General features: G+C 28.0%; 1 protein-coding gene across 4 annotated transcripts in view; it reads right to left on the bottom strand.

Annotated features, from left to right (window-relative positions):
* Positions 1-219: 219 nt before the first annotated feature.
* Positions 220-16,071, bottom strand: part of LOC107450089 (transient-receptor-potential-like protein) — a 199,854-nt gene continuing 184,002 nt past the window's right edge. For all 4 annotated transcript variants that reach the window (XM_071187496.1, XM_071187497.1, XM_071187495.1 and 1 more), the window contains 6 exons: positions 12,252-12,447; positions 9,394-9,600; positions 8,431-8,478; positions 7,980-8,048; positions 3,273-3,388; positions 220-741 (listed from right to left, as the gene is read on the bottom strand). In XM_071187496.1, the coding sequence (XP_071043597.1) occupies positions 276-741; positions 3,273-3,388; positions 7,980-8,048; positions 8,431-8,478; positions 9,394-9,600; positions 12,252-12,447 (1,102 nt within the window). In that variant the 3' untranslated portion in view covers positions 220-275. The remainder of the gene's footprint in view (positions 742-3,272; positions 3,389-7,979; positions 8,049-8,430; positions 8,479-9,393; positions 9,601-12,251; positions 12,448-16,071) is intronic.

The following is a 16,071-nucleotide window of genomic DNA, read 5'->3' as shown; positions in this document are numbered from 1 at the left end:
GCTAATAAAGTATTGAAAATATACGTACTTCTGATCTTTTAACCAATTCTGGTATTAAAATAAAAAAGTTTTGTAAGTTAACTTATAATGGAACTTTAGAATGATTTTAATCAACTGAATCAAATTTTTAATGATAATTGTTTCAACAAATCTGGTTTTTAACGAAATTTCCAATATACACCATTATATGGGGGTATGAATGACGAAAATAAATATAAATGCAATGACGTTCTTCTTTATTGAGGGAGGTACGGTGGGGCAAAATGGTCAGGTATCTAGAGTTGGGTAAAAAGATGAGTCTGATACAAGTCGGACGCAAGGTCTGGAACAGCAGGTGGTAGATTTGGGTGCAATCTCATACCCTGCTGTGGGTGAGGAGGAACATGAGTTGGTTGGTGTATCTGATTTGCAGCAGCATTCTGAGCTTGCAGTTCTTTTAGAAGAGCTTTTAGTTCATTTTGAACACCAACAACTACTTCTTTTCGTATTAGATCTATATCTTGGTTTGATAACGTCAATGGTGGCAGAATTAATCTGTCTCTTGTTTCACGTTCGTCTGTAACATCGTCAACACTGCGGACAGCCATTCTATGATCAATTGGTGGTGGTGAAGTCGAAGATGGAGTCATGGGTCCAAGCATCTGGCTTCCACTAAGGGAGCGAATTATATCTCGTTTAATACTATCAATATGCCCTGTGTTTCTGGCGCTTTCTCGCTTACGATCTTCTCGAAGTTCATACCTGTTTAGATAAATAATTGCTATTCAAAATTCGTAAATTGTTACATCTAAATGAAAGTTTTCTTACTAAAGCTACCACAAAAATGCAAAGAAAAGAAGTGACTGGTAATTAAAGGAAATCAATTCAAGGTAAAACGAGGTCAGTTTGAGCACAATATAATAAGATAATAAAAAATATGCATAAATAATACTTCTCTGCTAAGCTATTCAATATTAATGTTGAATGAATTCGTTTTTATTTGTATTCATTACTATTTTGTTTTATTGATTTAGCTTCGAATCATAACTGGGTAATGAAACCAATAAAGCTCTTTAGCAAATACCTTTGACAAGGAATTTTTACTAAACACATTTTTCGTACTTTTTTCATTATTTTGTATTAATTTAGGTCAAAATGAGGGGGAAATATTATATTTAGCATTTTAATAATATATGATTGTGAAATACAACATGAAACACCGGTGTCTTTTTACTAAACACATTTTTCATACTTTTTTCATTATTTTGTATTAATTTAGGTCAAAATGAGGGGGAAATATTATATTTAGCATTTTAATAATATATGATTGTGAAATTCAACATGAAACACTGGTGTCTTTTAATGCGTTAGGAATAAAATCTTCCAAACAGGACCACTTCCAAACAGTAATTTTTCAAATTTGCTGTTATTTAGATCTAAGAGAAACAACTATTCTCTTAGTATTCATTTGTAGCAAGTAGCATTTGTACTTACAAGCTTAGATTAATGAGTATTATATTTTATATTGCAATTGAGGAGTTTCAATGAAAGTAGGCAAAATATATTTGTTTGTTTGTAATAAAGCATATAAACGTGCTAAAAACATTGATGTTTGCTTTTGAATACTGACACAAACTCTCATTTCCAAAAACCATGACTAATCATTTTAAGTTTCACCGTGAACTGACAAGAAGGTGAATGACAAAGTAATTAGCTTCTCTAAAATACTTTTTTGGAAACTCCAACAATGCGAAAAATCCTAAGAGAATTGTTCGCAGCTTTGTAGTGCTTCAAAAATTTTGTTATAATAATTTGAGTGAGACTTTCAGATATTTATATCTAACACAAGTTAGAAACTACAAATAAATATTTGTTTCTTCAATAGAAAATAAGCATCAATAAAGTTTCCTTTGCCTTTGATTTTTTAAATATGAGACAATTCATTTGTTTTATATGAATATTCTTAACCCTCTAATTACTCAATTTAAAAAATATTGAAGCAATATTTTTTTCTAATTGCAAACCAGCATTCGAATCGTGAAAATAGTATCCAGATCTTTCCACAAATACTTATGTAGTATAGAAATTAGTACTCAACTGACCTTTGCTAACTGGAATTAAAATAAGAATACTATATTGAATGCGTTAGTCAATCATTAAAACAACCGTAAACTTTTTTTCTTAATAAAAGAGGTATCAAATTAGCGTATATCGACTGTTATTACAGACGTGCATACTTTATTTCCCTTATTTCTGTAAAATTTATGGGAGAAAACAGCAATTTTAAGCACTTAAAAGTCTTAGAATTTTTCATGCTTTCCATTATGGTTTGCATAAATTATTTTTGTAAACATACAATTTAAACCTTTCTCTATCGGCGTTGCATCTCATACGTTCGGCGCTTTTGTACCCGTATGATTAGCGTCACATACTACAGCACAAAGAAGAAAATTGCATAATTAAAATTGAATTCATCTCTATTTACACATTTCTTTTGTATATCTGAATATTGCTAAGAGATGACGCAACTAGTCCCACTTTCTTCGCAATTTTCGCAGTGAGATTTCCCACTATTAATTGAAATCAAAATCCTTTCGCACTTTCTGTATTTCCGCTTTCATTAGTGTGATTGTTGTATGTCAAAATAGTTTATCTTAAGCACCTTATCTTAGATCTTTATCTTAAGCACCTTAAAGCAATAGAGTTAATAAATATGTTATCACAATGTTTTTCTTAAAGATAAAACTTGTGTGCATTGCAGGGAAAACTGGAGATCAGCGGAAAGGATAACACATATTTCACCACCAATAGGACAAACAAAAACTGCTTGCTGACAAATATATTTTATATTTTCGAATTTAGGATAAAACATATATTAGTTTTCATCAATAAAAAAATGCTTTTTTTGGGTCAGAAATTCAAAAATAAAAAATCTGACAGAGAAGGGGTTAATGATATAAGTGTCATGCTTTGTAATATGGATATTGTAATCTTAACATGCTATTATCTATCATATGTTTTAATCAAATGTAAAATTTTCAATCACCTAACTGAGTGTATTAATGATTATTTTCGCTAACTATTTTAGACATGTTATAAAGATTATATTTTATACGCGTTAAAAAGATTAACAATACTAAAACATTACATTTACGTAATGATTTTCAGACTATTTTAAGATAATCATATTAGACACAACTTTATATGCTTCTGTTTACATATTTTGCAATTTAACGATCAGTCTCCAATATTTAATGATTCATTACTTAAAAATAATCATTTTAAAACTTCACCTCAAGCTAGAAATATCTTGTTTTATTTCCAACAGATCGTCTTCATTTACTCCATCTTGTCTAAGTTGCTTTTTTGCTTGATGTATATATCTACTTACCAATCTCTTCATAACTTCCTATAAAAATGGAAAATATTAGTGCTTCTTTAACAAAGTTTTTTGAAAATGAAGATTTCATATTTTATTCAAAATTTTTATCTAGATTATTTTACAAGGACGACATATTTAAATGAAACAGGGGAATTCTTGCGCTACATAGTATAATGACGTAGAACATTAATGACTTTTTAATTACATTATTTGAATCATCTCATTTCTCTTTTAACTATTATTATCTGTGCTTTGTATGTTGTGTTTTGCTTGATGAATATATTGCCGTAAAAGTAGTTTTGCGATACGTTCTCAATCTTATGAAATATTGGTATATTTAATAACATTTCACACAAAAAAATTAATATTTACCCGGTTAACTTTTAAAAAATCCTGGTTAGGAATATATTATTAAATTGCATGAAAACTGTAGCATGTAAGACCTGTTCAAAAATCACGTGCTACAGGAAAAAAAATGTTTGCCGATGTTATCATCAACTTAAGAATGCACCAACTAGTTTCGACCTTATAAAAGTGCTATTATGAACCAACAAAAGCGGACTTGATTGTTAAAAACATATTACTAAATTAAATGCATGCTTTGGCACATAAATGATAACGAGTTAAGTTTATATTTGAAGCTTTGCAATATCTAATTATGAAGTACATTCACAGTTATCATTAATATAAAAGCTCACAAACAAGTTAACAACTAAACAGTCAAGAATAGATTTTATAAAAGTACATTTGAAGTTTGAAAAATATTGGGTGTCATACTTAAACGTTTGTTACTTTACAGCAATACATGATATCAATGAATAGCTATACAAAATTATTGTAAAATTTCCTCAGCATTTTGGTAATTGAAATGATCATCCAAATGCTGTTACATGTCGGAATGCAATTTATTTATTTTTAAAAAAGCAAGTTTTTATCAGAAAATACGAGTTTTCTTAGCTATTTAAACTTTTTTTAAAATCAGTTTTGCAGTTTTCATTGGAAATAAATCTCAAGAAAAGTCAGGTTTGGTTTCGATTATTACATGTCTTATTGCACGCAATTCCAAAAATATTATACATGTTGGTCTCTGACATGTCCTTTATCTTGTCAAGCAAGGTGAATTCCGAGTTTCATTCGTTATGATCAAATCCGATAGATTTGTCACATTTGCACAGTATCCACTGCTGCTGGTTATTCTTCACTTACACTTCTAAACTCGCCCAATCATCTGTAGTTGAATTAGAATGGATCATTATTGCTCACCACGACAATTGATCTCACTATAGTCTGTCTACCTAATGAACTCCCCTCTCTAGTCGTCTGGAGCACTATCGGAGACTATATTTACGTGGCTGAACTTTTTAAAGTTGAAGTGGGAGATAGCATTTGGGACAAGTTTGGAGAGGGGTTAGCGAATGTGGTATCTAATGTTTTCCACACTTAAATGTCCTCTTTCTTGTTTCTATAGCAGCAAAGATCTTCAGATTCTGTGGCAGAAGGAGTTCATTAGATATCCGGACTATATCTTAGATTTCTTCTTTAAACAGAAATCACTGTGTCCTAAAGAGCTGATCGTGACATCATCATCATAACCATTCTCCTCTTCATCATCATCAAACTTTCATCATTGATGTCCACGCTCTCTATGACAGCAACAGTGAAAGAAATGGACTCTGTTCGTGGCGTGTAGTCATTGCCATGATTGCTTTCAACGTAACTCATGCTTCCTTGAGGCAATTTTACAGGTTTCCCTTGTCGTATCGTATATAGTTTCGCGGTGAGTGCCGTTCTGTCAAATGATGTATGACTTTAGTAAATATGGATTTTGTTCTTGGGGGAAAATGTAATGATCACTAAGAGGGAGTACTTGGCGGAAAATGCAATGAGCTCAATGTAATGAGCTCGCTGATGCTTTTTTCTTTTGAATAAATCATAGTCATTGCGTAAGATTTTCTTTTTTAATTTTGAATAGTTTAATTGCATTAGCTACATACATAAATAAATAATAAGAAGTACGTTGTTTTGTGTTCCCACTTTTTAAAGTTAGCGAAAGCTTATCTTATTCATTCTTGAAAATTTTAATATCTACATATTACTTATAAAAATGAGAAAATATTCTCAGGTGCGCATACGATCGTATTGATAAATTTCCATGAAATCGGTCGAGAAGTTCCTAAGGAAAATCAAATTTAAAAAAAAAAAATCGTATAGTTTAAATTCAATTTGACAAGAACTATTCGACCAAATGAAATAATACGACCTAAATGAAATAATAAAAAGTAATAAATATTAATTAAAAGTTAATTTCCGTATTAAGAATAATCCAAATTCGTTTTAAAAAAGTATGTTTATTCAGAAAACGTACGTTTTTGTGTCTGATTTCGTAACTTAGAATATTGTCTGCGCAAATTAATTGGCATAATTGAATTTAATACTCGTTATCCATGAAGATTGTGTATTATTAAGTGAAAATACAATCATTAAATTGAAAGTAATTCCGTGTGCTTGGTCTTTTTTTTCCTTTTTGCATAATGTACATCCAATGAATACTATAAAACTTAAAAGATAATTTAAAAAATGTAAAAATAATTTAAAATAATTTATAAATTTAACATAATTTGAAAAAAAATCATTATACAAATCATTTTTTCCCCATTTATTTCGTGTTAAATATTTATATAATGATAGAAAATTTTGTGACTAAAAAGATATCAATTGAAAAAGAAATTTTTAATTTTAACATTGAAAAGGAAACTTTAACAGTATTTAGCAACCAAAAAAGTTATTTTATTGATAATGATTGTTTAAAAAAGCATTTCAATTACGCTAAAATGACTAGAATTGTAATTATGTAAACACGCTACTATACATATATGAGCTATTATATACATAGAAATGAATAAGCAATCATTATTAGTTTTTAAGAATAAAAACAATCAAACCTTAACAACAGATTTCATCTAGAGTACTGCTTCATCAAATTCAAACAAGCAAAATCGTATTGAATGTATGCAGATGATTTTTTTAAAAACTCTCTACATAATCAGCAAACGATTTTATGACGTGATTCTTTTAATGAAAAAAAATTTTGCGCTTCATTTTATATTACGAGGCATTTTAATGCATTTTTTAATTATTTTATATTGGTTTACTTTTGAAATTATCATAAAATATTTTAAGTTTCAAGTACAATTAATACTATCTAACTGACGTTTGCATTCTAATTAAATAATACTTGTATCTTTTTAACTAAGTATGATGGCAACAACTATAATAAGTGTTTTATTCTATTTTTGTTCAAAAAGTTTATAATTCGAATTGTAACATTTAAATTCAGGAAATAAATTTGCTAAATGTCCACCAGCTGTTTAATACCTAGCTAATTCAATTCATCGTAAGGTTATTATATAGTTTATTATTCAATATTTATCTAGTTTTAATCTAGTATTCTGTGCATATTCTGTGTAAGTGTTCTAAGTTACGTACTTGTTCTTCTTTTCTTTATACATTTTCCATGCATTTGATTAGATTTAAACTACATTTTAGATTAGATTTTATTTAATATCTACGCAGATATTTAATAAAACAAACGCTTGTTTATTTGGCACCTTTGCTAGAATTAAATTAACGAGTAAAAAGCAAATATTGTTGTTACTATGGTTTGTTAAATCAACAATACTCAGCAATAACTTTACTCAACAATACTTACTCAACAATAGCTTTAAATTAATTATCCTTTTAATTGCAATTAAAGCTACTGTTCATTCACCAAAAATTAATAAGTATTTCTAAGAAATAATATAAATAATTTTGATTTATCATTAATATCAGAGTTAATTGCTGCATTAGAAATGAACTATGACTAACAAAAAGAGAAAAATAACACACTGATTAACTTTTAACTTCGTGGTTGTATTTCAACCTTTTAAGATTCTATTTCCATGGTTTGATTGGAGTCCAATTATATCTTTCCAGTTAATAATTAAAAAATTAAATAGTAAAAACTATGAAAACAATTATTAAAAACTATTTTTATTATGCTAGGGAAATTTTTTTTTGTTAACTTGATTTTTTGACCGAGTGAAATTAGCGTAACAATTTGGGTGGGTCTGTGTGCCAATACGGTATTAAAATTAACTCATTTAGTTATTACTTGATCATGAAAATTACTTTAGTTGACAATGCATTTTAGTGAGGAAAGAGGTTTTAAGTATGTATAGTTCTCATTTATGAATCTATTTGCAGTTGGAATCAATAAATTAGCGAAATATTTTGAGTAAATCACTTGATCAACAGGAAGTGGCATGTCTATTCTTGCACTAAAATCAAAACATTTTTTAATCCTTACTTAACTATGAAAATTAATTTAATGACATTTATTTTTATAAATACGAAGTTAAGTGTTTTATATACTTTTAAATTAGCAGATCTATTTGTTTAACGAAACATTGAACTTGTAATTTATTGTTCGTATTATCAATCTTTATTGTCTTCATTAAATTTTGTGATTCACAGATATAAGATATTAGATTTCAGTGCTATATGTTTTGAAAATATGCTCTGAGAAAATTTTTTCAATACCTTTAAAATTTGGTCAATATAAATAGAAATACATTACCTGGTAGTTAACTTTACTTTTTAAGTTATTTATTTCAAGAGGTGGACTTATACATGAAGTAGGATCAATCTGAAATTTAAAAGAGAAACTTAATTAGAGTATTTTTCCCTTTATTTACACAAATATCCTCCTGAAACCTATGATTCCGTTAGTTTTTTTCTTCGAAGCTGCGATTTTTAAAATGTAAAATAAATTGCAGTTTCACCATGATGATGTTTTTTATCTATACAATTGCAGCTTTATTATGCAGTTTTATTGCAATAATTGCAGTTTTGCAGTGATTATTGCAGTTTTACAAAGATACGCGGCTTGACTACATACAAAAGACTATCAACGTTGTTTTTTCTTAAATTTACAGAAAAACATCTATTAGGATGGATGAAATGACTTAAGAGGATATAAGCGTTACAATTCAAAAAATGTATAAAAATGTTTAAAACATTATACTTACTTTATCCGTAATTGAGTCACCTATATAACTAACAGACTTATCTTCATGCTACGGAAAAAATAGTTTTGTTATTTAGCAGAAATATTAGTAAAACTACGGTGTACAGCAATGGTATAAAAATGGAATAAAAACAAACTTTTTTATTCAAATATTGCGTAAAACTATTAAAATTATTTTTATTACTAAAATTATAAATTTGTTTACAGTATTCAAGCAGCAGCAGTGAAAAAAAGCAAATTTTACTGTAATAGTAACTTCATCATTTTCAATACTTTCATGCATCTTGCTTTTCATAATTCTATAGAAAACATTTTAAATAGCAGAGTGATACTTACTTTTAAGCAAAACATTCTGACGTCTTTATAGTTAATATGTAGTTGTTTGTTTTTGAATATTTTTCTCATTATCTAAATAGCTTCAATTACTTAAGTGCAGTAACATTATTCAATTATTTTAAGTAATGTTTGTATACTTTTTTCGTGAATAAGAAAATAACATTTAAAGGAACTGACAAAAATTAAAATATAATGTTTTGCCTCGAAGAATTTTAAAAACGAAGAAGTGCGAGATTTTTTCTCATATAAAAAAAGCATTTAAGCATATATTTACACTAAAATGTTTCAAAGAATATTTTATGAATAAACATTTGCAACATAATTAGGATAATCCTGTTTAAAAAAAAGTAATACTGTTGGAATCAAAATCTTTTAAAATTTAATAATTATTTTTTAATATATTATTCATAAATGTTAATATATTACCCATAATTATTTTTTAATTTATTAAACATTTATTTCAATTTATTAAATTAAATAATAAATATATAATAATGGGTTATAGAATATTAGCGAGGGAATTAACATGAGCTATTTTTCATTTTTAATCAATAACAAACTTATTAGCACAGTTGTTATATGGTTCTTTAAAAATACAATATAAAATAAATAGAAAATACATTATTACCTTTATGACGTCTACGGATTTAACACCACAGAGTCTGAAACTACTTTGAAATAATTTGAATATAAGATTTTTGACTCCTCTACAAAAATAGTATATAGATTTTGGAGAAATGATGAGATTAAATGGAGGAGGAAGAGTTGAACCTTCGTCGAAATAACTCATCCAAAGCTTTGATCTCGCAAATTTCCATTCTCTGTCTGCATGATCCTATAATATTAGAATATATATAGAGAGCTATAAATATAAAAATTTAGAAAAAAGGTATTGCAAAATTTTACGGATTGGTCAGTTGGAGGTTGAGATCATTTCTGATAGTAAAAATAATGTATAGTAGAGAGTTGGTTAAGACTGGGTAAAAAAACGTTGTACCTCGATTGTGTCAAAATTACTTTTGTACTCTAACAAACTAACTCTTAATTACACGTAACAAGTCAAGAAGAGGCACATACCGTATTGTGCGTCTGTAGAGGTTTTGTTTTACCGATCAAACTTTACTAAACTGATGTCAATTCTCAAATGTTCTTTCATTTTTAAACTAATCCTATTAATTGGTCATTACAATTAAAAAAATTATTTTTGTCCAGATCAGATTATTATACACGTTTACTGAAAATTCATACCTTAACAAACAATAAGTATTTAGTCCAATAATAGCACTATTCTGTTGCTTTTCAAAATTTACTGTCTACTACTTTTTAACTGAAATTTCAATATTTCTAAATTTTCATTGAGTAAACATATGGGGTTTGAGTTTAAAACTCATTTACAAAAATGATGTCCAAATAGGATTGTTCAAGAATGATATATTATGCATAACTAAACATTGAATGTCTCGATTTAATGCGATTGTTTCTAACTCAAAGAGTTTATCTCCAACAGGCCTTCATATACCCAATTTTACTCCACTTTCTTCTAAGGAGTACAAGGTTGATTGAATAATTTTAATTTTTTAAATTTTGTTGATAATTGATAAAGTATCTAAGCCTTGTTGTACTATTTAAAATTCCTTAAGTATTACCATCAAAAACAATTGCGTAGATCTTTTTTAATTATCTTTGAAATGTTTAAAGCTAAATAGTAAAGTGCACAAAAAAAGTATAGAAAAGCAAACACTCATTAATAACTTTTGTTCTAATGAGTGAATTTTCACGTACTGGGACCCTATTCTATTGGTCAATGGACTGAATGTTAAATATGCTAAATAAGTAGAGAAGCAATTATTTAAATTATGACATCAGGCACAAAGTTGTAGCAAAGTCTGAATAAATATAATTTATTTTTTTGCCGGATATGGATTTTCGATCTCAAAATATGATGGGGAACCGCAATCCGGAAAATATGATCCCCATAGTCTAGTCAAAAGAAGGGTTAAAACCTCTCAAGACTTTTTAATGCTAATTTTACTTCCTGTATATTTCTTCATATCTCCGGAACTTATGAGGGAATCAAAAGAATTTTGCATATAATTATAAATTTTGTTCATCTAAAGAGATTACATTTAAATTTTTTTTATTTCTATTTCTGATTTTTTATTATTTGATTTCATATCAAAAGAACATATTTGAATTAGAATAAATGCAAATTTTTTCACCAATTTAATCTACGTATTTTTAAGAGAAAAAATTCAAAATTTGAAGAGAATCGTTTGAGTAGTTTGTGAGAAATAAAAATTAAAGAAAAACGGACTTCGTCAGGATAGTGAAATGTACGAAAAGTGAATTTAACATAACCGGGCCTAAACTTTCTACAATCTTCCACTCTAAGCTATTTGGGAAACATTTTGTAGATTGTGGCTGTCCCTTACTCATTTGAAAGTCGAGGATCTAAATTTGTTGAAAAAAAATGTATGTTTTGTTTAATCAAAGAAAGTATGTTATTTTATCTGACCTCGTAACTTAAAATATCGTCTGCTATAATTAAGTGGAACATTTAAGGTTAGGGCCTTTAAACCATATAAGATTCAATTCTAGTGTGATAAAATTCTGTCATTAGACAATAGCAAAATTTTATACAATTTTGAGAGTCAAATAGTTAATGAGAAATCAAATTTTAAATATACGACATTTTTAAAATTCGTTTTCTCTAAAACCGACCGATTTCAGTCAAATTTTGTATTTTGCCATGTAACATTGCATTCCTTAAAATGATGACACAAATTGTAGACCTTATTAATCAAAATGTTTTCGACTATTATTAAATAAAATAATAAAAAAATGATAAATATTAACTAAAAGTTATTATTGCACGGAATTATCTTTGAAAAAATGAATTTTATAATTGTGTGCAAAAATTTTTCACTTCGCATAAAATTTCTTTAGTTACAGCGAAATACGCAAAAGGTAAAATTAACATAAAAGGATGAAAATTTTGGATCGTTCTTCATTTTCATTCGGGATTAGTAAACCAAGTTAAAAAATGGACACTTAAACCTTAAAAATGCTCCTTTTTCTGACCATCCAGTTGAGATTTATGAAGAGTGATTAAACCTACTTTTTCACAAAAATTGCAAACGACGAAGAAAATGGCTTAGAAAATGGAATCCTCCCACGCTTAATTTATTAAAAATGGCGGTATTTTGGTTGCCAACCAAATATTAAACACGAAACCCCTCAAATTCTTAACTGAAAATATCCTGAAGTACAGCTAGATGAATACTTACTCTAAACCCAAACGAACCTTAATTAATCGTTTATGAATAACCAAGCTAAACATATGCATTTAAAATAATTATTTCAGGGAAAATTCTCAGAAGCAAGCGTTAGAATTGCAATGTATTAATATTTCACTTATTTAGACGAATGAGGTCTGATTGGGTTTAGAATGTTTTTTAGTCATAACTGAAATAATTTATAACTTACTTCTATATCTTGGAATGATCTGGACATCATAGCAATAAGCATGTTAATCATGACGGTCATTGCCATTATCATATAAGCACCGAGCAATGCATGGCCTACCCACTTAGTGAATGCTTGGTCTCTACGACTACTGATTTCTTTGATAGGTATGACACCAAATAAAGACCATAGTAATGATGTATAGCTTGAATCAATTCTGAAATATGACAAGACATCACATTAAAACATTTTACCATCGTTTACTTAAGTAACTGTTAAGATGTTTACTTAAATTGCTATGTTAAGGATTGATTTTATTGAGAGGACTCTTTTACTTCAATCAAAATGACGTATGAAAACTTTAAATGATATATTCCCTATTGACGAGTAAAAAAGATTAAATTTAAGAGTAGCTGCTGAAGTCCTTAAAAATAATTATTTATTGACGAAAGTTGATAATAAAAATAATGAAGTTTTATATTTATTTAAGCTTTTAATATTAACACACATTGCTGTAAAAAAAGTAATAAAATTAATTAATTACTCTGACAAAAATTTAAATTTAAATGAACCGTCGAGCTCAGATAAAATTCCAGAAATGTCTAACAATATTTCATCTATATAATATTTCATAAATTAATGACACAGTTATGTTGGTTAAGTATTTTGTCTTGTGATTATAGTACACTCATTAACTGCTCCCAAGTACTTATTTTTATTAGATTAATATGCGACTATATAAACGTATTTCATTGATAAGCCCTGTTTTATGATAATTTCTTAAATAAGGATTTATTGAACTGTTTTCGATATTTCAGATGAAATTGAAAAATCGTGGGAAATATTGCACTCATATCAAAAACCCATGGTCTATGGCATCCAGGTTTATTATTTAAACACTAATAACTGCATAAATCTCAATGCTTTTCAAAACCAAAAAGAATTCATCGTGACCTACTTATTCAAGATATGATTTTTATGGAGAAAGTTGTCCGCAATAAAATTTATTACAGAATGAGCAATACGTTATTCGTCAGTAATCAATTTTAAAATAAATTATATACATCCCAAAAAAATATGGGTGGGTCCTTAAATTGTTATGAAATTTAACACAACTTGATTTTGGTGTATTTAACCTGTTGAGAAAAAATTGCGATAATTTGTATTAAAGACATGAAAATCTCATCGAAATATGGTAAAAATTTTCTAATATATTTTCAAAAGAATATTTTTCCAAAAATATATACATTTCAATTATCTCGCCAATGACAAATAAATTGTTAATAGTACCAAAATTGCAAAATGAAGCTTGACTTTTTAACTAAATTAGTAAAATGGTAAAGATATAATAATGGAAAAAAAATTTAATCCCTATGCTAACCTTTCGCAAAACTTTTCTGCTTTTTTCTGAAACGCAAAATAGCAACTAAGTTTATACGCCTTTTTTTTTTGTTGCAAAAACAGATACCTATTAACATGCTGATACATGCTTCTTTAATCGAAGCAACCTAATTTTATATAGAACTTGAAATGCATTATACAAGATATTAAAAAATGTGTTACAAAATTGATTTTACCTATAAACAAATTAAAAATTTTTAGAATATGTTGGAATTAATACAAGTTATATTTATATTTTGCTGTGAATAAGTTGCACGCAGAACTTATTTTTCATTTCTATTCCTCATTTTGCTTTTTTGAATAAATGGATTAAATGTTTTAATGAATATATTTTCCTCTTGCTGTTGGGTTAACCGTGGGAAGTTTTTACTGTTTTTTCCTCTCCATGTAACTCCAATTCGAGTTAATTCCATTAAAAGGTCCTCTACAAATGCTAGTTTGTCTCATTATTAAATCCAAGAGTTCCCTTGTATTCTGCGTTGTTTTTAAAATAACTAAACTATGGAGTTGACTATTGACGGTTGTAAACTCGGAATTTGGTCGGATTTTCTAAGCCGCTCTTAGACTGAAATAAAATGCATCTGTTTTAGCATTTAAATTTAAAGTACCGCATAAACGGAAAATGCACAAACTGGCACACATTTATGTGAGTTGGTATGGAGACACTGTTATGTCTTTGACTTAATATTTCAAATAATAGCCAGCACCAATTAATAATCTTACCGTGGATTAAAAAGACAAACCCTGAATATGAATTTTAGTGTGAAAAAAACCCCGGTATATTAAGATCTTGGCGAACAAAGAGCACGGGGCGAGCTCAAATGATCAGAAAGTCGGGTCCCCAATCGTGGTTGTCGAGAGAAAAGTGTTGAACCAAGCAGACTCCTCAATTCTGCTTTTAACATGTCAAGTCTATGGCGGGCTTGTCATACTTTGAATCGAATTTTCTTGTTTAAGAATCGGAGTGATCCATTCAAAAAAAAATACTAATAATTTTTTCAATCTTTCCTATCCACGAAAATGTAGGTCAATTTTTTTTTTTATCTTTATTACTTTTTGCAATATTGCCTTTGAAACTCAAGTCAATTTCTACCTTTGAGTAAGGGAGGAAGGCAACTTCCACCCCCAAGAGACATTTGGCCAAGATTAAGATAAAAGTTAAAAATTTTTTTCGCCCTGCTTAACAGTAGTTTTTAAAATAACAAGGCATGTAGAATATACAATACCTATGAATAAAAATATGTACATAAAAATACATATTATACTACAATATATACATTTTGAATAATACACACAGAACAAAAAAGTCATCATTAAATTTTGTGGCTTAATAATAAGTGAAATAAATAAGACAATCAAGTTTTATTGCTTGTTGTTTAGAACAGCAGCAATCAGAAATATTTGCAAGCAAGATAACCAAGCATTGGTGCAGTTTCATTCATTAGCATTTCAAACTGTATGTAGGACTGTTACAAAGCTTTGTTATAAACATATTATTCGCTGATGCTATGGATATAACGATTATTAGTTGTAGTCGTTTGTAATGTAAATGGAAATTATATTTACTTGTAATAGAACCTTAGATTGAATTTGGAAATTTATTAAGGCCATGCAAAATTTTCATGAATTTTCCCGATTTTGTTATTGAGGAGAATATAAATAAATCATTTACTAAGAGTCTATTTTTCTGAAAATTGAGCAGAAAAAGAAAAAAAAAATGCATGGTATGACATCAAAAATAAAATAATTTAAACAAAATCAAAACAAGATTAGTAAAAAGACAATTAAAAGCTCAAAATTAAAATTTTGTAAGATACTGGTTGCAATAAACTGAATTTAAAATGGTTGCACTGAAACTTTAATGTAAAAAAATCATTTTATGATATAGAATAAAATACTTTCTTAATGCTAAGATGTATCCGAGTATTTTTTAAGGTTTATCGATAGCACATAACAGAAAAAATAAATATAAAACAAAAAAAAATGAATTTATTCAAATTAATTTAAATTACAAACAGTGATTTATAATATCTAAGCTAGATCTTAATTTCAATGATGTACAGTGCGCAAAATTAAAAACGGACCACCCTTAACAATTTTTTATCTAATGATCGGATCTTCGCGTTCTAGGACTCATTCTTAATGAATGAAAGAGGTAACCTTAAATATAATAATTAATAAGTGTAGACGATATTTAAAGTTAAGAAAATCAGGCACAAAAACGTATTTTCTCTGAATAAACATACTTTTTTCCAGCGTATTTGGATTGTTGGTCCCAAAATTATAGGATGTAGCACCAATTCGGGAAATATGGTCCCAATAGTTTGGATCCCTTTGTGTTAATTTTACTTTTTCCGCATTTCGCCGTGCCTCGAGAAATTTGTAAAAGAATTGAAAAATGTTTGCACAAATTTATAAAATTCATTTATCCAAGGATAAT

The sequence above is a fragment of the Parasteatoda tepidariorum genome, chromosome X1 (genome assembly GCF_043381705.1).
Source record: "Parasteatoda tepidariorum isolate YZ-2023 chromosome X1, CAS_Ptep_4.0, whole genome shotgun sequence".
In the NCBI taxonomy this organism is placed as follows: Eukaryota; Metazoa; Arthropoda; class Arachnida; order Araneae; family Theridiidae; genus Parasteatoda; species Parasteatoda tepidariorum.
This window is presented reverse-complemented; position numbering and strand designations above follow the sequence as displayed.